The following is a 23,255-nucleotide window of genomic DNA, read 5'->3' on the forward strand; positions in this document are numbered from 1 at the left end:
ATCTGTATACACCATGTAGCCACATTCCACTTTTTGCAATACTTAAGTCAGTGAGAGAAGAGAATCAGAAGCCAAAACAAACAAAACCAAGCAAAATCAAAAAAGAAAACAAACAAACAAACAAAAACTAGTGTGTTCCTTGGGACTCTATGTAAAACTCAACAGAGAATTAAAAACCAAACAAAACAACAAAAAGACCTTGTTCCAATAACCTTGCTGGGGGGAAGTAGAATAAACATTTTCCGCAGAGCCATCAGACTCCCAGCCAGTCTAAAATCAGTGCCACCTCATCTGTAACTGTCAACACATCCTATGGCTGTAGCCTGCCTTCTCTTCCCCAAAGCATCTAAGGAATAAGCACCTTCCAAAGTAGCCAAGTACAGACAGTCTCAGGCAAATCAAGCAATTACACTTTTGGTCTCTCAGGTTGTGAGTCACTACTGGGCTTTGACAATGACTTCACTGAAGTTCACCTATGATAACCAAGAAGTTGTGCCGTAAGGAAGGGATTAGGTTGTAAGGAATTCTCTGCCTCCAGAGAGATGTGGTTCCTGTTAAAGAATCCATACAACACTGCCTTTTCTACCCTCCTCTGTTCTTCGGTGTGAGTTCACAGATCTGCAACCTCCCTGAGATGCAAAAAATAGCGCAAAGTAATGTTGGCAACGGGAGCCAGTCCTTTACCAGACCCTGTCCCTGTCAGCACCCTGACTTGAGGCTTACAGCATCCAAAGCAATAAAGCCATCCTCTCTGACAAACAGCGAGCCTGCTGTAAGGAAATGAAGTCAGGAAAGTGAGAGGGAAGTGTTTGGAAAGTGTACATTAGGATATAAATGCGAGGTTCCATTCTCTTTCATCAAAGCTCTCAGAGAATGTGGCTGTGTTCATCCTTCTTGTGTATCATAAACATATTCGAACTCTGAAAATGAAATCAACCCAAGGTAAAATGTTAGAAAGCCCATGCGTCGTTTTTCACAAGCGAGACATCGATTTTCCACAGATGGTCTTTTCTGCTGCACATGAAAGCCTGCATCCATCAACACTCACATCCCCTGCTTGGACATGGGCATAATTATGGCCAGTCACAAATCTTCTTGTCTCAGATCATTATTAGAGGCTTAGGCCACTGAATTTCCTCCCTGCTTCCACAGGGATCTGACAGGACTTATAGAAAATACTACTTTTAGCAAGAGATTTTCTTTAATTGGTTAAAAAATATTAAAGCAGTTTCCAGGTACATTGTCTAAGCCTAAGGGCAAGTTTGTTTACACCTCTAGTTCAAAGCTTCGTCCCTTTCACAGTCAGCAGGTGAGCAATGCTTTTGAATGCCAATCTGGAGTTAACAGAGTGATTATAATAACCTAAATCTTTTAAAAATCTCTGTATCCTTTTTATTTGTCCCTCAGAAGAAGATATACCAATCTTAATTTCTGACTGAGGTTAATTAAGCTATACTCATGTGAGATGTCCCCTCTGAGGAAGTAGGTGACAGAAGCAAGAGAACTTATCAGATATTCTTCAAGTCTTCAAATTTGCAAAAAAAGTAAAACATAGATAAAAAGAAAAGAAAAGTTAGAGTCTTTATAACCATGAGTCTGGACTTAAAAGACTTTGAGAAACTAACAGTTTTTCTGAATCCTCTACCTCTTACCATGTTCAGTCTATATCATATCTAAGGAGATAATTTATGTGAAATAAATGATAATACCTATAATAAGAGGAAGAACAGTCAACATATTTCTCAAGTGTTGTCATGGAACAGAAATTGGCACAGGTTTAATATCTATATCAAATGCATAATGGGGGCTCTGCCTCATTCCTGCTCATACTAGAAAACTAAGGCTCTAAAGAGATCTCTAACTGGCCGAGAAGCCCATGCTTACCAACTACTGAAATTAGAGGACGATATAAAGGTTGTATTTTCTGTATCTTTCCAGAATAGCAAGATGAAATTCAGGCACTAAGGAGGAACATAAAATTTTAAACAGAAGGTATAAAATAAGACAGACTAGACAACAGGACATTATTTCAGAATGTGTTCCATACACACTGGCCAGATGGTCAAGAGACAGGCAGGTGTGACCTGTGTGTTATGAGTGACCAGTGTTTCCCCTAAGGATCTCAAACAGAAGGCTGATAAATGTAATTCTAAGTGGTATCCCTCTTACCTTTTGAGGAGTTGACATGGAGTTTAGTAGGAAGACCCATTATCTCACACAGTAGAAGTGGCTAATTTAAACCATGCTGCATATTCTTTTTTCTGAATTAAAGCATAGACTTCTGGGAGAAGATTCATTAAGGACTCAGGAAATAAAACCCTTAAGTCTCAGCAAGACTAGAAAGACACAGGATTCATAAGTCTCCTCCCTAAGGTTAACACTGCTGAAGGAAGAAAGATTGGCAGGGCTACCCATTGGTCATGAAGAAGCCTCTGAGTTTGCAGCTTCTCTGCATGCTGGGCTTTTCAGGGATGGAGCTGGCTTAGTGCCCAAAGGCTGACTTGAATGGAATCATTGCTTGGTCTTTTTGGTTAGTCCTTATCTTTGTTGAATAGACATTTGTTCAAATCTCCCCCAGGAAAAGACACAATGGTGACAAACACTTCTGTTAAGGGGCAGGAGAGATGGCCCAGGGGTTCAGAGCACTTGTTGCTCTCGCAGAGGATCCAGGTTCGATTCCCAGCACCCATGTGTTGGCTCACAACCATCCATCTACCCAGTTCCAGGGATCCACAAAGGTATACAAGTGATGCACAAGTAAAATGCAGGCAAAACACTCATACAAATTAAGTAAAATTAAATATAACTCTTTTTAAAATAAAAAACACTTCTGTTTTAAAAATTTAGCAGGTTATTGACATTTTGTACTGTGAGCACATCATATTCTCTAGTCTCTTTAATCTGAGGAAACATTTTAGAATAACTGGACTAATGTTGTTTTTTCTTCTCCAGGCTTATGATAAATATTCATTGGACATGAATCTGTGACTGGGCTTCTTAACAAGTTCCTACAGCAGATGGTCCATTCCCCCTCTCTCTCCCTCACACACACACACTCATAAATATACACAATCTACTCCCTCTCTCTTCCTCTCTCTCCCCCTCTCCCTCTGTCTCTCTCTCCTTCTCTCTCTGTCTCTCTGTCTCTGTCTCTTTCTCTCTGCCTCTCTCTGTCACTTCCTCTCTGTCTCTGTCTGTCTGTCTGTCTGTCTCTCTCTCTCTCTCTCTCTCTCTCTCTCTCTCTCTCTCTCACACACACACACACACACACACACACACACACACACACACACATACACAAAAACCCCAGACATGCACACGCAGAGAGCATGCAAATGTTTTTCTAGTCTTCAAAAGAAAAAGCTATTATCTGCTTTTTGGACTGTTTCTTCGCATGCCCTCAGTCACCTTATGAAGAATAAATCTTATTTATTAGTCAAAATGCTGACTAGCCCTACTAGGTAAGCAAATTTTCTCCTTAGCTGATATACAAGTTTCTAACTTACAGCATAGTTTTATTTTAGCTTTTAATTACAGTGCATTACAAATACACTGTGTATTTTTCTGATCTTAATTTTATAAATTATTAAACACTACCATTACGTATTAAACAAAATTAATGGTTAATTAAACAACAGCCTTTCTTTGTAACTTGGAAAAATGTCTGGACAATGCTATTCATGTTAGAAATGACTGAACTATGTATCCTTGCTTTTACCAAGTGATACAGGCACTCTGGCAATGTATCAGGGAGCTCCAGGGTTACTAATCCACTCTGATGTGTGACAGTTGAGAGAATGCGGAAGTGCATTCTGCAAAGCGGCAGTAGATAGCCAACAGAGCTATGCTCCAAACCAGAATAGAGTCCCATTGCAGTAAGGCTGACAGTAGAATCCAGCTTATGTGCAGATGATTCCAAGATCACACTAGGCTACCACTCACCTGCCTGTACTCCCCAAAGAGAACATGTCTTCTCAGGTTAAGTCAAGATCCAATGTGTTTCAATTTTTGCCAGTTTATTTTGGGAATATTTCAGAGAAATCAGCTTACACTCTAAATAAATCATTACTTCAATATAATTTGGTAAGCTAATGCAATGTGCAGAAGAACCCTGCTTTCATTTCAGCAAACTCCCTCAGATTTCATAATATGGTAGTATTAGCAATTTGATCATGACCTCCCTCTCAGAATACCTTCACTGCGATGGACTGAAAAACTGCCTGTATTTTTAACAGCTGCTTCCTATCTCTGCTTTGCGTTTTCTCATATCTCCTTTTCCAGCAAATCTGTCCCCTCTTACTCCCAACCCAGCATGCTGAAGAAATTCTAAATTGCTTAGCTGTCTGGATGTGATCAAGATTAGAATTACAGTTGCCAGGGAAAACCAGATAACTAAATAGTGTATCTCTAACTTGAATTCCCTCTGCGATGGAAGGAAATGTGTGTGGGCTGTGTGTTTGTACTGCCCCCCTCCCCCCGCCCTATCTCACTCTTTCTTGCTTTTAGCCCATATAGAAAAAAAAAGATATGTGTTAAACCTACAGAGTGATTAGAAATAAGTTTCATGAGCTCGGCGCAGTGACTTAGCATAGGCGCCCATCTCACTGCATTGAGAGCGACTCTCAGGTCACATTTGACTAAACAAAACAAAACCCCAAACCACCTCAATTAATGAGAGCCAATGCCTGGGTCTGTAGGACATCAGCACATTCTCTGTCACTGATAAAGTCAAACCAGTGTGTGTTTAGCATTAGAAGTCAAATTTCTGGTGTTAGATAGCATTAGTTGTGTGATTTTAGGGTATCAAAATTTCTGCAATGCAAAACTGGAATGCGAATAATAGAACCACACTAGGCTATTGTGTGACTGAATTTAAATAACTTTCCTAAGCTCAGCAAACATTTGTTGAGATTCTTAATATACCAGACACTCTGGCACCACCTCAAGAATAAAGCAATAAAAGAATCAAGATTTCTATCCTTGAGAAGCTAAGAGTCAAATAGGAGAAGCAGGCAAGTGAGGGGTAATTTCAATCTAATGTGGTAATGGTGTTGATAACAAAATCATATAGTGTTGTGAGAACATGGAAGTCAGGCACTCTACCAATTAAGACTTTGAACAGGTAACACAAATTCTGATCAACATTGGCTGTAACAAGGACAAATGTATTTATTGTCTTGAATAGTTGCCAGCATTATACGGTTGTCTAGAGATGTCAGCAATGACTTGTAGGACCCAGATATCCTGTCAGTCTCTGCTCTGCTGCACACAGTAGATCACCCTTTTGTTATGAAGTCATGACACCTAAGTTATAGGTTGGATTACAATCTATACAACTGTTTTCCTTGGCCAAGGTCCCCTTCTCAAGTCCTGTAAACTCAAGATTAAACCCTACAGGTTGCCGAAACAGGTTGCCTGTAGCTGCACCAGGATTACCATAATTGGCTGTGCCATAGTCTACAATGAGTGTTACTTTACCTGAGATTCCAAGCCAGTGAGAAAGTGCCATGGTGGACCTGCAGGAGGAAAAGTGTTATAGACATGGAAAAAGCATGATTGTGGCATACAGGTAGGTGGCTGCAGATGTAAGCATCAGAGAGGATATGTAGGAGACCTGAGCTCATAGGTGCTCACTCTGAGGTGATTACATGGGATGAGAAAATTATCGTTGTTGTAAAAACAAATTCTTAAAATTCACCTTCAACTATGTATAGATTTCATTTGGTTTTGTAGCCTAAATAAACATCTTTGACATCTTCCCATAGGTGATAGTTTTCTGTGAGTCTATAAGGCACCTCAATATGTATCGACTAAATGGCAGAGCTTAAAGGATTGCACATTATCGTTTCTTAATTTTGATACATCAACAAGCTAAAGTACATTGGTGAAGTACATGTCTTAAGTTTTTTTTTTTTACTACATTCTTAGTTATTTTAGGTAAAGTCTGGTCAAAAAATATTAAATTAAAATTCCAGAAGTAAACAAAATGTTTCCATCCACCCTGTGATGGTTTGAATAGATTTGGGTCCCAATGACTCATGTTTGAATGCTTGACCCTTAGGGAGTGGCACTATTAGGAAGTGTGGCCCCATTGGAGTAGGTGTGGCCTTATTGGAAGAGTGTGTCACTAGGGGATGGGCTCTGAGGTCTCAGATGTTAAAGCTTAGGTTCTGTGGCTCATTGTTGACTTCTTCTTGCCTGTCTATTCTAATGTAAAACTCCGAGCTCCTTCTCCAGCACGATATCTGTTTGCATGCCAACATGTGTCTATCCATGATGATAATGGACTAAACCAGCCCCAAGCAAATGTTTTCCTTTATAAGAGTTTCTATGGTTAAACAGTATCATCATAACAATAAAAAGCCTAAGACACACCTTTTTTCATCATGGCTGGATTTTGAGCCTTCATTTTGTTAAACATATTGATGACCCATATGCTACCTTCTTATTAGTCATTTATAACCTTCTCAGGGACCAGCCAGTTGTCAGAGGGTCAAAAGTTTATGTTCATGTAACCTTCATGTAGTATCCTGATACTCCCTCACCATGCCTACGGATTTTGTTACTTTCTTATTGTGCTTAATTTAGAAGTTAAACTTTACACACACACACACACACACACACACACACATCATAATATCTGAATATTACGAGTCTGGTTGTATGCTGAGTTTCAGGTACTCACTGAGTCTCAGAATATATCCTGATAAAGAAGATTATTATAGTCCCTTTTAGTTTATTAACTAAGAGGACTTATTCCTCAGAATGTTTAAAACATTTTCTACTTGATTTTTAATGGCATACATGGGCCTCCCTGGGAGATTTATTTCACTGTACTTACCATACATAAATAGACACATTCTTGCTAAGCCTAGCACACTAAATTTACACTTTCATTCATATTCTTCACTCTTTCTGTCTCTATATAAGGGAAACTGGAGATTCCATATCAAGAGCTACCAACATGTGTGTTATGAAATACCACAGTAAGTACAATTCTTAGTGAGCAAACCAAATTATAGCCCTGTGGCCAACACAATAAGTGTCTCCTATTAATATTCTAGTAACATACAGCAATTTAGGGCATAGTCAAAGAGAAATTTAAAGTAACAGAAAGAGTAGGCATCTCTCAGGATTTTATCCTAAGAACCACACTTGGAAGTCTTAGTGCAATCTATGGTTCACTTTGCTTTTTGGATCATACGGATTGCACGGGCACAGTTAACCACCCAATAAGAATTTTGGAAGAGACAGAGAAAGGAGGCAGTTCCGTGAGATGCAGGCACACACATAAAGGAATTTATTCCACCCACACTCTTTCTAAACTGTAAAAACCTTGAAAATGCAGTGTATACTTAGTTTGATTGGGAAATGTAGGGAGAATAGTGATGGCACACAATAATTTATTTAGGCGCATCAATAATGGAGGAACAGGACGGACGCCTTCCGAAATGTCTAGGATGTAACAGGATGGAAGGAGGAAGTAATTCAGAGCACAATGCCTGTTTATCGGGAGACAGCACACAGTGACTGTATTTAAACCGGCATTGCAGCGCTTCTCTCTTTAGCATTTAAATTGATTCACCAGTTTACATCTATTCCCCACCTTCCTGTCCAACTCAGACGGTGATTAGAATGAGCCTCTATTTTCTCTTTCGGATTCCTTCATTGACAAACAGTATTAGAGTTTCATCTTTAATTTCGCTGCAAAACATCTAAAATAGAAGGGAATGAGGGACTTGGCTATAGGAACTCTCAAATTTAATCTCCTTTGCCGTCTGATTCCTGCTGCGTGAATGGCACAGTCTGATCTTATTGGCACTTTCAACTGCGGTGCCAGGTTCGTTTCAAAATTTAATACAATGTATTTGTCATTCCCACCCTTCTCCTGGTTAGAACGCTGCTACCAAATGACTACCGGTTGGTGGTCTGAGAAAGATATCTTGCTGAAAATGAGAGCTGTCCTCTGAAATGGAGTGACTCATCTCACATATTATGTGTCTTCTGTTTTTGCAGGGGACACTATTGCTTTCCACCATTTAGTCTTTTAGTAATCCATCTAGGTAACAATAAAAGAAGCAGTGGAATATTTACTCACTGCCATCTTCAGAGAGAGAGAGTAACATATTTCATGGATTTCACAAATAACTTGCCCAGCAGGAAACAAGAGACAACAGATTACAATCAGTCAATACTACTGTTGCTTCTCCATGTAAGCCAATGTCTTGCACAGTTCTGACCCACTGCTGTTACACTCTGACATGACCAGGCAGCCCACCAGCCCCAGCTGGCTCAGAACCGTGTTTCTCAATTGGTAGTCCCTGGATCAACACTGTCTTCATTATCGAAGAATTTATTAGAAACTGAAATTCCTTGGTTCCGTCCCCTGAATCACATAAATTCTGTGGTAGCAGCTAAGGTGTGTGTTTACATTATTTACACTTACTTGTTAACTATTGATCTAGAGGAAAAGAGAAGAGTAAAATGATTCCAGTATTCCAGACCCAATTTTAGTATACAATGGATGACTGCTGAATAGAGCCATTTACTTTAGCCTTGCCCGATATGTTTCAAGTTGGCAGGGGGAAGGGTAGAGTTAAAACCATACTGACCATGTTTAGTGAGTTCAATCATCATCCTATTATAGGATCTGTGACTACAGATTCTTTATCCAAAAAGTCCAGATTTATTAGAAAGAAAGAAAGAAAGAAAGAAAGAAAAAGAAAGGAAGAAAGAAAGAAGAAACATTATTTTTTTGTAAAATGGGAGTTTCTGGACTTTCTCCCTATTTTGATTCAGGTTGTTTTCTGGAGATTATGAAGAGACAATCATTTTACCTCTACCCATAAACCCTTGACAAATTGCCAAGATTCATTCAAGGACCACATGACCCTGCAGACTTCTCACTACCTCCGAGCAACAGTGTAGGTCTCTCCCCTAAATATCTCAAGATTACTGCCTGTATGGCCTATTACTGTTCACCATTATCATGGTCTTATGCTCTTATTTGCCATATAAAGTGTATCTTTATACACATATACAGGCAGAATTACATACACAAAGATACCATGTGTTTTCAGTTAGACTTGAACCTCTTTGAGGATAGTGGCTTCTCTAGTCATCCTTGAGGCTACTATAGCTCTCTAGATATAATCTGATGTACAATAAGTAGAAATGTATTTCCAAGGTAGTCATGTTCTCCTGAATGCTTCTGATCACCTGCCCTTGTCAGTCTCTCTTACTCTACTCACCACTGACAGAGGAGTCAATCACAATCCTTTGCAAGACAAACTATCACTAAGGCCATAAGCTCCCCTGTTAGGCAATATTAAACCTGATTAACTGTTCCTTGAAATGAACATTTAAGGGAACATTTAAGGGAAAATATGCACTGGAGAAACTTTGGGCTCGCCTGGAAAGCCTCTAGAGAAGTAAGTATATATGAACAGTAGATTTTCCACTTCAACCTCATCTAAACTTCTGTTTTCTTCATCTAATCATCTGTTTTTGTAATTTTTTGTAAGCTTTATTAAGGAAAAACAAAACAAAACTGGATCTGTTTCTGTCAATATTTTGTAGGACCAGCCAAAACACTCTTGAGTCTTCTACAAAATGAAAATATGAATAGCCTGCCATCCAAAGTTGCATGACAATTGGTGAAAGACAAGACTCAAGACAGGACATGAATTACCCAGATGTCGCAGCTGCAAAGCAAATGGAATGTGATACAACTTTGTTGTTGTTTTCAAAGGGAGAACCAAAGCAGTAAAACCTAAACGTTTTTAGGTTATTAATGATTGACAAATTAAATTTTTGGAAGTATTAAATGGGCTGTGATTTCTTCTTTGGCAAGTGCCTCTTTAAATGCCGTGGTCACCACAGCAGCATGATTGATTTGAATCTTCTGTCCTCTTCAGGAATAGGTCCACTAAATCTTTGCAAGCACAGTCGTCTTTGAGATACAATACGAAGACACAGTATATAAAGCTCCAACAATGTTTCCTGGGCAGTGAGTAAGAGTGGGGAACAGAAGCTGGAACAGGAAGAGGGTCAACAAACATGTGAATAGATAGATGGTTTCCACAGGGTCTCATCTTAGTGGAAGTTAGATGATGTGACATTTCAACCTCAAGCTGATCCCAACCATTTCCTGAAGGTTCCTTTCCAGGAATATGAATGTTCTAGAAAGGCTCCTGTGGCCACAGAAATTCCTCAAGTAACAAGGCACATGTGTGTCAGTGTGTGTTTCACATTTACATGTTCAACATGGTTAGTGAATATGAAGGCTCTACCTGAGGTAGAGTCTACAGCTTATGCTAGGATTCATCAAGTCTCATTAGTTCAAAATCTCATTTGTCTGGACTCTCATTGTCTGCACAAAATACACAGCCATTCTACCCTCTCATTGACTGCTTTAAGTGGTGCAATATAATTTAGGAATCGCATCCTGATATAAAGGTCGATGCTTTGCTTTTCTATTTAAAAGAGAAACAGGATCCTTTCTTTAAAAAAAAATCCAATTATCATTATCCTCCTAAAATACACATCTTAATAAACTTCAGACATATCAAAGCAAGTTAACATGACTCAAATGTTTTAGAAAATTCATACTTGAAATTTGTTTCAGATCTGCCAGATCTCAGCAGGGGTTCTAATTTGAATACATCGCTTTAATATGTGTCTTCACCACAGGAATCTACTCATGGTAAAGACATGTCTGATGAATTAGTCCCCTCTCTTACCTCCTAATGTCCAGTGAAATAGATCTTGTGCTGAAATGAAGTGTAGACAGTCTTCTAAGATACAGAAAAAGGTGTACAGAGGGAACGCTAAGGCTTCACCTGAGGATCAGAAGATGTGGCATGGTCGAAGGGGCTTGATGAAATGAAATGAAATGGAAGACTTGGCTAATGAGAGGTCCTATTAAGAATCCCCATGAAGCACAAATGATAAAACTGTCTCTGGGATTTAACAGCAGCCTCCCAGGCAAGCCATAAAACATTCCTCGAAATAGAAAAATAAAACAAACAAACAAAGCTTCTAAGTCTAAGCATAGATTTAAAAATATTAAACCATCTTAATCCAACTCAAAGAAAGAATATCCTGGAAGGTTTCACTAGACAAAGCCACCCTGGAAGAGGTCCCGCCATTCTTGGTGTCACTACTTAAAGGGCATCCACTTGTGTGGGGATTAAAGAGTAGACAAGACCACCTACAAGGATGCGCTCCAGTGGCCTTACAGATCGGATGGCACAGTGGTTAGAGAATGTATGTAGTTAGGCAGGGGGCTCCAAACCACTTCTAACTCTAGCTCAGGGAATCCACTGCCATCTTCTGGCCTGTGGGAGTACTGTACTTATGTGAACAACCTCCCTGCCCCAACCATACAATAAAAAATGTTGAGAGGCAGGCTGACCCAGGGCTTTCTCAGAGGCTTCAAGGAAAGGACAAAAGAACCCAATTTGTGTGTCCTTGACAAGGGCCCAACGTGGCAAGTTCCATTTGGGAACTAGGGCCAGGGATTCCAGGAGTCATTGTTTGGGTTCCTGGGAACTTGGATTTTCACCCTCAAGAGACTGGAGTTAGGAGTTCAAGGCTGCTGTCTCTGACACCTTGAGGTATTCTGTGCTCCCTTTGTGAGACATTACTGGATTAGCTTTCTGCCTATTTTTATCCCATTTCATTTCCAAAAACTGTATATGAGATTCTGTAATTTTTAATAAGCTTGCTTGCATGAGCCATTAGCATGTGAGACACGCCCCATCCCCATCACCCACGCCTCCACCCCTGGTAACAAAAACTTCTTTATCTTCTCAAATCCTGGCCATTTCTTTCTTGGGAATCTGTTGGAGAACCAGTACATAGAACCTGCTAGTCTACATCATGGAATAAAATGAAATCTTATAAAAGGAAGAAAAAAATTTCATTGAGATGGAAAGCAAAGCCATCCTAAAATTAGGAAAATTGTTCTTCACATGTAATGTAACTATTGACATTGAAAAGGTCTAGTGCAGAGATGAAAATAAGAAGCCTTGTATATAAAGGATCTTGTGTGACAACTCAGAAGAATTCTAACTCAATGTTCTTGTCAATATGTGAACTTTGCTACTCCTGATATGTTCTACTTGACCAGGCCAATCATTCCCTTTCCATAAGTATCCACAGAATCTGTGTCATGTTATCTCTGAAGAAATATGCCTGGTTGAAGTATACAAATAGTTATTTCTCCTTTCATGTAAGAATATTTGATAAAACATGGAGCAGAACAAGTATTGACCACCCTGCATCTGATGGAACAGTGGACTGATCCACCTTTAACTCACCATAGCCCTATTGACCACTTTGAATCTTTGAGACATAGAAGAAGATCTAAGTGGTCCCCTGGATCTACTAGAAACATTTCTCTGACTGTGTGGAAAATGTTGCAGCCAGTTCTGAAGATGTCGCATACTGATAAATATTCATTACTTACTACTGAAACACGACTGAACTTCCTCTAAGTTTGAGAATCAGACTTTAAGCCAAGGTAACTGAAATGTAGGACTTTACTCTCTGAGTGGGTTGGCTTGGCATTTTTGCCACCTTCAAAATGGCTCCTTTAAAGTTCAGAAATCTTCCTATCAATGAAGAATAAGTGGTTCACAGTCTACTAGGCAACAACTTCTATGGACCCACAGTGATGATAATATGCTGGGTGAAAAGAATCAAAGCCTCTCAAAGCCCTGGAAATCAGTTCCTACAGTTGGGGAAATCTACAAACAACTAACTGTATCCTAGGTGGTCCATAGATCCCATTCTTGTGTCTGGAGGCAGAGGTCTACATTAGGTTTCTACCTCTGTTGCTCTCTAACCATTTTTTGCAAGAAAGGACTTCTCAGTGAACTTTGAGTTTTCTCCTCTTGTGGGACTAGGAACTAGGCAGATCCCTGACATGCAGATAGGGAAAGGGAGGTAAAGATCATGAGGATGGCAATCTTCTGGCTACTTCCTCATCTTCCTGAACTGAGGCAAAGACCTATTCAGGTTTTTTTTTTCTCGTGTGCAGTACCATTTTCTGTCTAACACAGCAAGCTGGTCAAATATGCTCACATTTACTTGAAGCTGTTGCCTATCAACTGTCTCCATAACACACACACACACACACACACACACACACACACACACAAATTTTGCTTGTCTTTCCTTCTGCTTCTATCTCTGTCAACTTTATCCTACCCAATGTGTGTGTGTGTGTGATGTGTGTGTCTATGTATATGTGTCTGTGTGTTTATATGTGTAACTGTGTAGTATGTGTGTTGGTGTTGGTATGTGCCTATGTATGTCTCTGTGTGTATATGTGTGTCTGTGGTGTGTATATGTCAGTGCATGTGAATATGTGTATTTACTTATGGTGAGTGTGTGTGTGTATGTGTGTGTGCGTGTTTGTGTGTGTGTGTGTGTAGTTGGTGTCTGCATGTCTGTGTATTTTCTCCTACTTCTTCACTTTTAATAAAGTGTGTTTCTGCCTGCACCCTGACCTGATCTGAACCAGTCTCACAGCTCCCTGCACCCAAATGCTGTGCGGGAGAGAGCTGGAACCACAGAAATGCAGAAAACCCTGAGAACTCAGAGGAGACAACTAATTTCTGCCCACATTCCTGACCCAAGAGGAAACCTCCTAGTGTCATCTGTACCCTCTGGGCACAGTGACCTAGAAGCAGTCAGGGACAGGACCTTTTGGATTTCTGCCTGTGCCAAGAGCTGAAAGCCAGTCACCAAGAGCACCTACACACCTGAGAGCAGAAATAAGACCAATTTTTCTGCTCTAAGCAACCCACCTGGAGACTTCAAGTCACACAAACCCAAGAACAGCTCTCTGTTCCCAGATCCAGCTGAAAGAAAACAGGTCTATAGAAGTGCTGACACACAGGCCTACATGAGGGTCAAGCCACTGTCAGAGACAGCAAGACAAGCTAAAATCAGAGACAACCTGATGGTGAGAGGCAAGCACAGGAAGCTAAGCAACAGAAACCAAGACTACTTGGCATCATAAGAGGCCAGTTCTCCCACCAAAGTAAACACTGGATACCCAAACACACTGGAAAAGCAAGATTTGAACTTAAAAACACATCTTATGATGAGGATAGAGGACTTTCAGAAACACATAAATAACTCCCTTAAAGAATTACAGGAAAACACAGCCAAAAAGGTGAAGGAATTGAAAAAAACCATCCAGGATTTAAATATGGAAGTAGAAACAATAAAGAAAACATAAAGGGAGACAACCCTGCAGATAGAACACCTAGGAAAGAGATCAGGAGTCACAGATGCAAGCATCACCAACAGAATACAAGATATAGAAGAGAGAATCTCAGGGACAGAAGATACCATAGAAAACACTGATACAACCACCAAGATTATGTAAAACACAAAAAGGTCCTAGCCAATAACATGCAAGAAATCCAGGACACTATGAGAAGATCAAATCTAAGGATAATAGGTATAGAAGAGAGTGAAGATTCCCAACTTAGAGGGCTGGTAAATATTTTCAACAAAATTATAAAAGAAAAATTTCCTAACCTAAAGAAAGAGATGCCCATAAACATACAAGAAACAAATAGATTGGACCAGAAAAGAAATTCTTCTGGACACATAATAGTCAAAACTGCCTCCTGCTGCATATGTAGCAGAGGATGGCCTTGTTGGGCACCAATGGAAGGAGAAGCCCTTGGTCCTGCCAAGGTTGAACCTCCCCAGTGAAGGGGAAGGTCAGAGGGTGGGAAGGGGGGTTGTTTGGAGAGGGGAACATCCTTATAGAAGAAGGGGAGGGGAATAGGATAGGGGGCTTATGTCTGGGAAACTGGGAAAGGGAATAACATTTGAAATGTAAATAAAAACTATCCAATAAAAAATTTACTAAATTCATATTTTCTGAGAGAGTTACTTCAAAGACTACTTGTACATAAAAATTCAGTCTATAATAGGAATGAAATTTAAATAATTACAAAAAATAACGTGTGTTACCTGTTGCTATATGCTTTGTCTGAGATTTATTTTTCTATCTTTTAATTATTTAACTGAAAGAGAAAGTTACTGGATCAAGATCCCTAGACTATATCAATTTGGTGGAAATAGCAACCAGTGAACCCCAAGGATCTTTCTGTTTCTACCTCCCCAGTCCCAGGATTATAGGCACAGATTGTTACATACAGCTTTTTAAATGTGGTCTCTGTGGGATAAAGCTGAGATCTTCATGCGTGTGTGCCCTGCACTTCACTTAAACATGTGTCTGTAGATCAAATTATTTTTTTTAATTATTCACTTTACATATGTCACTGACCCACTCCCAGGTACACCTTCCCACAACCTTTACCCCCAACTCTCTCCCCTTTTCCTATGAATGGGTGGGGTTCCGGTTATCCCCACTGGCATAACAAATCCGAGGCCAGACAAGGCAGCTGGAAATGAAGATCATATCCCACAGACAGAAAACAGCTGTTATGATAGCTCCTGCTCTAGTTGTTCAGGACCCACATGAAGGTCAAGCTGCACATCTGCTACATATGTATATGGGAAGCCTAGGTCCAACCTGTGTATGTTCTTCAGTTGGTGGCTCAGTCTCTGAGAGCTCAAGGGTCCAGGTTAGTTGACTCTGTTGCTCTTCCTATAGAGTTCCTATCCTCTTCAGGGCCAGAGATCCTTCCTCCTATTCTCCCAAAAGAGTCCCCAAGCTCTATCTGTTATTTGGCTATGGGTATCTGTATCTGTCTGAGTCAGTTGCTGGGTGGAGCCTCTCAGGGGACAGCTGACTAATCAGGGTTAGGAAACTTTGTTTCACCCGGTTACTTCCCAGCTTCCATATGGCCAACTATATAATTTTGAAGATTCCTAGGTAAGAGTATGAACAAATATCTTGAGACTGAAAGTGCACTCATCTTCTTTGTGGTAAGAGGAATACATAGGGCATCAACAAATGTTCCACAGGGAGCTGGGTACAGTGGTTCTCTCCTTTCTGCAATCCTAACACTGGGAGTTTTAGAAACCATGATGGCCCAGAGTTACAGCAAAACGGTTGAGGAAAGTTCAACATCCTACCCCATACATACACACACACACACACACACACACACACACACACACACACACACACACACACACAGAGCAGGAGTGGGTTACTTCCTCCCTTCCAACCCAGATCTCCCACCAATAACCTCGGTAGGAATTTATTTATTACCAACACTTATCAGGCTTCACACCTTGCTTGACCATAAGGTTCCATAGCCCACCACTGCCCACCTCCTACCCCCACCCTGATCCCAGACAACAGCTCCTGGATATGCAGGTAAAACATCTTCCCTGGTCAATAATGGTACATTGCCAAACAAAACTTGCCCCAGAGACCTGGGCCACCTCCTCAGGGGCATAAATATTCCCCATCATTAATGAATTGAACCAGGTCCCCAAAACTGTTCCTGAGTGTGTTCTTTCTCTGTGTACTCATCCCCAGTCGGTGCCCAGTTAAGCTATATGATCAATAGGCCTGGCTACCCCAAGGGACAAGTGGATCCAGGACAATAGATGTTAGGGTAGGAGATCACAAATTTGAGGCCAAACAAAACCTCCTTTCCAAAAAAAAATTAAAATTAAACAAAGGTAAACCTAAAGAATGATGCATGTGTGTGTGCGTGTGTGTGTGTATGTGTGTGTGTGTGTGTGTGTGTGTATGTGTGTGTGTGGTCTATATTTGTGAATGTGTATATGTGTGTGTGTGTTGTGTTTGTGTGTGCATGTGTGTATGTGTATGGTGTGCATATGTAAATATATAGGGAATGTTTGTGTGTGGTGTGTTTGTGTTGGTGAGTGTGTACTGGAATGTGTTTTTCTGTGAATGTGTGTGGTTTTGTGTATTGGTTGTATGTGTGTATGTGTCTTTGTGAGTATATACGTACAAGTGTGTATGTATGTCTTTGTGTATTTGTGAGTATCTGTGTGCATGTGTGTGTACTGTATGTGTATGTATGTGAGAGTTTTGTATAAGTGTGTGTGTGTGTGTGTGTGTGTGTGTGTGTGTGTGTGTGTGTGTGTGTGTGTGGTTTTTTTGGAGTGCAAGCAAGACAGCTCTGGAGTTAAAGCATTGTAGTGTGAAGACTATAGTTTGGATCTCCTGAACCCAAATAAATGCCTAAAGCATGGTAGCCAGCTTGGGCCTCCAGAGCTCAGAAGATGGAGAAAGGACACTCCTGTCTAGCTGATAGACAGACTCGCTTCATCAGTAAACTCTGACTTCACCTGAGAGATTCAGCCTCAGTGAATATGGTCAAAAGCAACTGAGGAAAGTTTACAATGTCAGCATTGGGTTTCCACATACATGAACACATGAACACCCACAAACATGTGAACACATACACAAACATATGCATAGCATAGAAACACACATGATTGGGGAGAATCCCTCAGCTTCTATGTCTGAATGGAACACAAATATTTCAAGAGATTGTGAGAATTTTTTCTGTATATTTCTATCCAGAGTCCCGACAGGTACTTACAAACAAACCTAAGGAAGACAAAGGAAGCTGCCCTTGGGAATTCTAGTCAGCTTCAAGTCTGACTAGATCTAATATGAGCTCCGGAGTTTCTCATATCAAGTAGCAGACAATTTCTTCTGGCTGCATCCATTTATCTTGAAATAAATTCTGAAACAAAAAGTCTGCAGAGCAATTGATAAACTCAGTGTGATAACTATCAACTGTCATAAGCAAAGAAACTCAGGAAACTGTTCCAAACATCCCCTTCTCAACCATTAAATGAATGACAGCAGCTTTGTCAAGGAGGTGGTTATGGGAAGACCCTGATAGGAAACTTCTCTGCCTTTCTTTCACAGCCAATCACAGATGCACAGAGCTGCTGAGCCCCAGGAGGTACAGCCAGATCTTGTCTGCAATTTCTCCCTGAGTAAGAGCTTGTTTCAGTTATCAGGAGGTCAGCATGATGTTTTCATCACCATGAAGCTGGCTGCTGCCTCACAAGAGATCAAGTTCATCCTGGTATTTAAAAACCCTCAGACTGCATAGAGCTAAGGGGAGCAATTATAAATTCCAAATTTCCCAGAGCTTGGAAACTGCTGTGTCATGGGAAACGGGAAACCCTACAGCAGTTAAAGAGGGCAGATCATACACTGTGGAGAAAACCTCTAAGGCTGTGAACCTAGGTTGTCATGACAACTCTCTCAAGCTTGCTATGAGATGATCAAAGCACAATGATCAGTTGCTATGGGACTCTACCCAACGAGCTTTCCATTTTCTAGATTAGAGCATGGAAAGAAGGCATAGATGTGCTCACTCTAATCTTTAGTACTGTCTGCACTACATATAATACTCTTGGTTACCCCACTTCCACAGACCAAACATGACAGCAAACATACATTGTAAGCTTATTTTGAAAAGTGCGGGCCCTAAAGAGGCATTTCAATTACGTATTGCCCTGATCACTTTTATATACCTACTTTAATTCTCAGAATGCTAACACTCAAAGGTAGTTTATCTTCCCTCCTCTGGAGACCTGAAGAATATTCTTTCATAAATTAAATCATTGGACCATCCAATAGGTAGATGGTAGGGGTTAAAATTCCAAGCAGGGTGGAGGTAAAGTTGAGGGCGGGGCCTGTCACTTCAGACTTCGGACACCACGCTCAACACAGAATACTTCTAGGATCAGATCAGTAGGGTGATCTCAACACCAAGCGATTCCTCCTCACCACCTGGGTATCCTACCATTCACGTCCACTGCCATGAACTATTTCCTTGGTGATGGCATTAAGTCTAACCCCTCACACTCGAATAAAAATACCCTGGGTTGCCACCCAGATTATAAATTAGACTTTCTACAAACCTTTTCTCAGACTCCAGAATTTTCCTGGATAGCTGAAGAATGCTAGAAAAAGAAACTAGTAACTTACGTTTACAGCTCTACTATAAAGAACATTTACAAGATATAAAGATAAATAGCTTGAGGGAAGAGATGAGCTGGCAAAATCAGGCACTTTAACAGTGGCATGCATATAGACAGAGGAGATACATAGGAGAAGAAGCCATTCCGTTGGGCTCAGAGCATCTAGGTATACCATTCTGCCTGCATCTCTATGTATCTATGTGGAAGGAAGTTCTGATCTCTGCACTCCATAGTCCAAAGACCTCTGCAAAGATTTTACTGGAAGGGGTGATTAATAATGAGCCCAATCTTTCTCCACGTCCTTGTGGTTGAGGACTACGAATGAAAGTTTCAAACTTCTAGTAATGGTTTGATCTATCCGAGGTTACACAGAGAAACTAACCCAGAGTCATTTTCCTAGAATAAAGACGTTTCTAACACATGTGAAAACAGCAAGGAAGTTATGAGCTTCACGTCCTAAGTTAGATTCAGAGGTCAAGTAAGGCAGCGAAGAACCTAGGCTCCCCAGGAAATGACAAGGAGGCCAGAATGAGTATGCCAAGAACCAGGGAGAAGAAGAAATCATACTTTTCCTAATATAAATCATAATCCAAGGAAACACCACAGAAGGGATCTTATGTGCCTTCACTAATAAGGCACACCTTGCCCCATGCAAACATTACATGCTTGTTTTCGAAGCAGAGACTATTAGTTCCAACTATTTATTGCAGCTATTGCAATCTGTTGCTGCCTTCTATTTAATTAAGCAACCATCTGCTTTCTTCAGGGGAACAATACATCATTTAATAAGAAAATGCACACTTGCCTACTTACGTTCGCTATTTTAGAGAAAGAAAAAGAGGATAAGGAAGTGAAGGAGAAAAGGCGGGAGAGAGGAGAAGGAGGAAGAAATTAAAGGGAGGAAGAGTTTGCTACATGTCAGCCCTGTGAGGATGTTAATATCCATCCTGAAGCTGCTTTGTAATTTCCTCCCGTTCTGCGGATTACTTCGCTCTGTAAGTCAAAACATTTCATCACACACACAGAGAGCATTGTGAACAGGGACTTGCACGGCAGAGCTGATTAGGAGACATGCTCCTCATCCCTCTGAGAGATGGAGTTCTTTTTAATCTGCAGGATAAAGATTTTTTAAATGTCACTTTTCTCACTGCCATATGACTTACATATTTTTAAACCACACTTCATTTCCAACAAGCATTGTACCCAAAGCTTGGTGATCAAGGACAGACATCATTGTTAATAATTGTGTAAATCCCGACAGCTTATACTTAAAAATAGCTTGTTGAAAATGTTAGCATTATATATCCAGAACATATTCTGGTCTCATGTTATATAAACGAAAAGGTTTTACTTAATCTTTTCTTCCTCTCCTCTTTTCTTTTTTAAACCCTGGCATCTTCAACAGGTAGCATTTTGTTAACATTTAATAAAAGCATGCTATAAAAATGATCTTAGCCGAAGAAAATAAAGCTTGTCCTGTATTCATAGCTGGGACAATTTTGTTTGCCATTTGTCTTGCTGAATTAAAACATTTTTTCCCAAAGAATTTAGTGGCTTCAGAATGCTGTGTTTAAGCATAACCAAACAGTGTGTTTAGTGATGGTTTGTGGCTCTCACATGAAGTGACCACATAACCACTCTACAGTAATCTGTCACCCAATTCACCATAAATGCCCCAATGTAGGAAAGCGGGAGCTTCTCTTCCTCCAGCAAAATCCCAACAAAACTAAACGAAACTAAACAGGAAAAAACCTTTGAAGATTAACACTGCCCCTTGTTCAGTGTAATTTAACCTTCAGTGCGTCACCATCTCCCACCTCGCTCATTCTGACAGACAGCCTTCAGGATACGATGTCCCAGGCCACATTTTCCGTGATCAGGGATGCAGATCCCTTCTGAGGCAAGCCACCGATAGCACATTGGATCCTCACAAGGTACAGACTCTGCCAGATGAGGGCAGTGCCCCACGGGCCCTGTGGACTCCATGAGCACATGGCGCTGTCTCATTCTAAAGCCTGAAAGGACAAAGAGAGAAAGAGTGTCAGTATTTCCCACTGATCCTGCAAAGGCTGCCGGGCAGCAGATGAAACTTGCACGTGAACACTTGTAGCTCTCAAGCATATATTACCTTGACATAATTTATTTATAAGATGGAGGGATACAGAATGGAAAGGAAAGGAGAAAATGTGGGGAGAGTGGGAGTGTAAAAGTGTCTTTCAAGAGAACTTGGGCAGGGCCAGATGGAACGAGATGAATTGATGAACAGGGTGCATCCATTACTGTCTATAATCCGGGAGTATCAGTGAAGATCTGCAGCAGCGTCTACTCGTAGATATGTCCAGGTCTCCTTTTTGCATTGAGCATCCTTGTCCCTTTACATTGCACAGAAGGCTTACATATTTGCCTAAGCCTAGTGTCTGACCATTCACAGCTTCCTGCTTTGAGGGTTCCCTGTACAGCTGCTCTGAGCTTTGCACATTAGCCTGTCTATACAGACAGTGATTCTAGAATCCCATTCTCTCTATAACTCCCACAGCCAGAGCCAGTAATCCAGACATGGATAGGTCTTGGAATGTTACGGAATCATTAACAATCCTTTAACAGGCATAAGTGAGGGGGAATGATTAAGTGTAAGTTTGCAAAACCTACTAAGACTATAGGGAAATGAAGGCTATCTGCTTGCCTAAAAGGTTTCTTATTATTCAGCTTTCTTGGGCTGTTGCCATGAGAGAACATGGATACCCTCTTAATACATATCTCTCTTTTGACTAGATGCCAGAAATAGAAGCTATATTTTGCTTTGACTGTACATGTTTGTTTTTATATAATTTAAAATGACATAGAAAAATAGTAACAACAACATGACTTTGAAAAAATAAAGAATGAATGAATGAGAAGCAGCTGAGATCCATTAGTGACATGGACTTGCAGTCCTCAGTCTTCCTGATAGGTTACATTTACAGGCTCTGATCTCACCCACATTACCTTCTACTGTTAGACTCAAATTCTGTCAACCAATCTGGGTCCTTAAATTTATTCTTCAAACTTGTTCTCTTATATTCCCTTTCTGAACTCAGACTTGCTCCAGAGGTGGGGATGGTGTCAAACTAATATCTTCCTCTCCTGTCTCGGATTTCTAAGTGGTAGGATATGGGCATGTGTCACCATGCCTGCTTTTTACAGTACTGGACATTGAATCCAGGGTGTTCTCAGTGCTAGGCAAATACTTGACTAAGCTACATCTCTAGCCAAAATCCCTTTAATTTAACCTCTTCCCTGCCCAAGGCTTATGTGTTTGATCTCCTAGTCATGAGCTGGTAGTGCTGTTTTGGGAGATAGTAAAACTGGGCAGTAGAACCTTGTTGGAGGAAGTGGATCACTGAAGGATGCCCTTGAAGCTTGATAGCTTGTCCTCTTCCTGTTCATTTTCTGATCCCTAACTACATGCAATGTGACTGGCTTGGCCCGTTTGTCACCATTCCTTTCCCACTGCTATGGGTTTTATCTCTTGAGCTATAACACCAAGAAAACCATTCTTTTCCTTAATTTTTGTGAGGTTATTTGGTCACAGCCAGACAGAAAGTAACAAATAAACTATTTAGACATCATTTAAACAATGATGACTATTTCCATGATACAAAAATTGCTAAGTTTAGGACCAATTAAAAAAATAACAACAATGGATATCACTGATCTGCTATCTCTCTAAGGCCATGGCATTAAATACTCAAAATATAACCTTACAGAATGCTTAGCTACCATCCTTGGGAATCTCAAGGAGAGTTACAAGGGGCATTTGAGGCACTCAACCACACAGCATAAATCAAGGACTTCCAAGCTCTTGCCACCACAGGACTTGCATGACCTCTCCTCTTACATGTAACAACCCGCACCCTGATTATTCCCTGACATTTGTTTGCATTTCTTTAGCTCTCTTCTTTGAACAAGAAATAGCATGATTTACACTTTGACAACCAGTTCGGAACCCAGGATGGAAACTTAGCATTCTCCATGGAAGGATTTGGGTGTCCTATTTCTGGAGCTTAAGCTAGTGAGGGTCACATGCAGTTTCTCTCTATAAATCATGTTGCATCCAGCTGGCCATAAATCTATAGAGTGCATCTCCTCAGTCAATAAATTCTTTTAGACTTTTTTGTGTGCATGTGTTGCCCTTGTCCAAACTGTGAGTAGGATCAAATCACGCCACAAGCTCAGCATAGAACAAGCACCTTGGTTTCTTGTTAGATTTAACTTACTCACACACTGGCAACCAGGCCTGCAGCAAACTACAGCAGGGGTTTCCCAGGTGTTCTATTCCAAAAGATATA

General features: G+C 40.5%; 1 protein-coding gene across 1 annotated transcript in view; it reads right to left on the bottom strand.

Moving 5' to 3' along the window:
- Positions 1–23,255, bottom strand: part of LOC116911550 (thrombospondin type-1 domain-containing protein 7B) — an 852,321-nt gene that overhangs the window by 442,027 nt on the left and 387,039 nt on the right. The window contains exon 7 of the mRNA XM_032915540.1: positions 20,745–20,942. Within this exon, the coding sequence (XP_032771431.1) occupies positions 20,745–20,942 (198 nt within the window). The remainder of the gene's footprint in view (positions 1–20,744; positions 20,943–23,255) is intronic.

Source organism: Rattus rattus, chromosome 10 (assembly GCF_011064425.1).
Source record: "Rattus rattus isolate New Zealand chromosome 10, Rrattus_CSIRO_v1, whole genome shotgun sequence".
Lineage (NCBI taxonomy): Eukaryota > Metazoa > Chordata > Mammalia > Rodentia > Muridae > Rattus > Rattus rattus.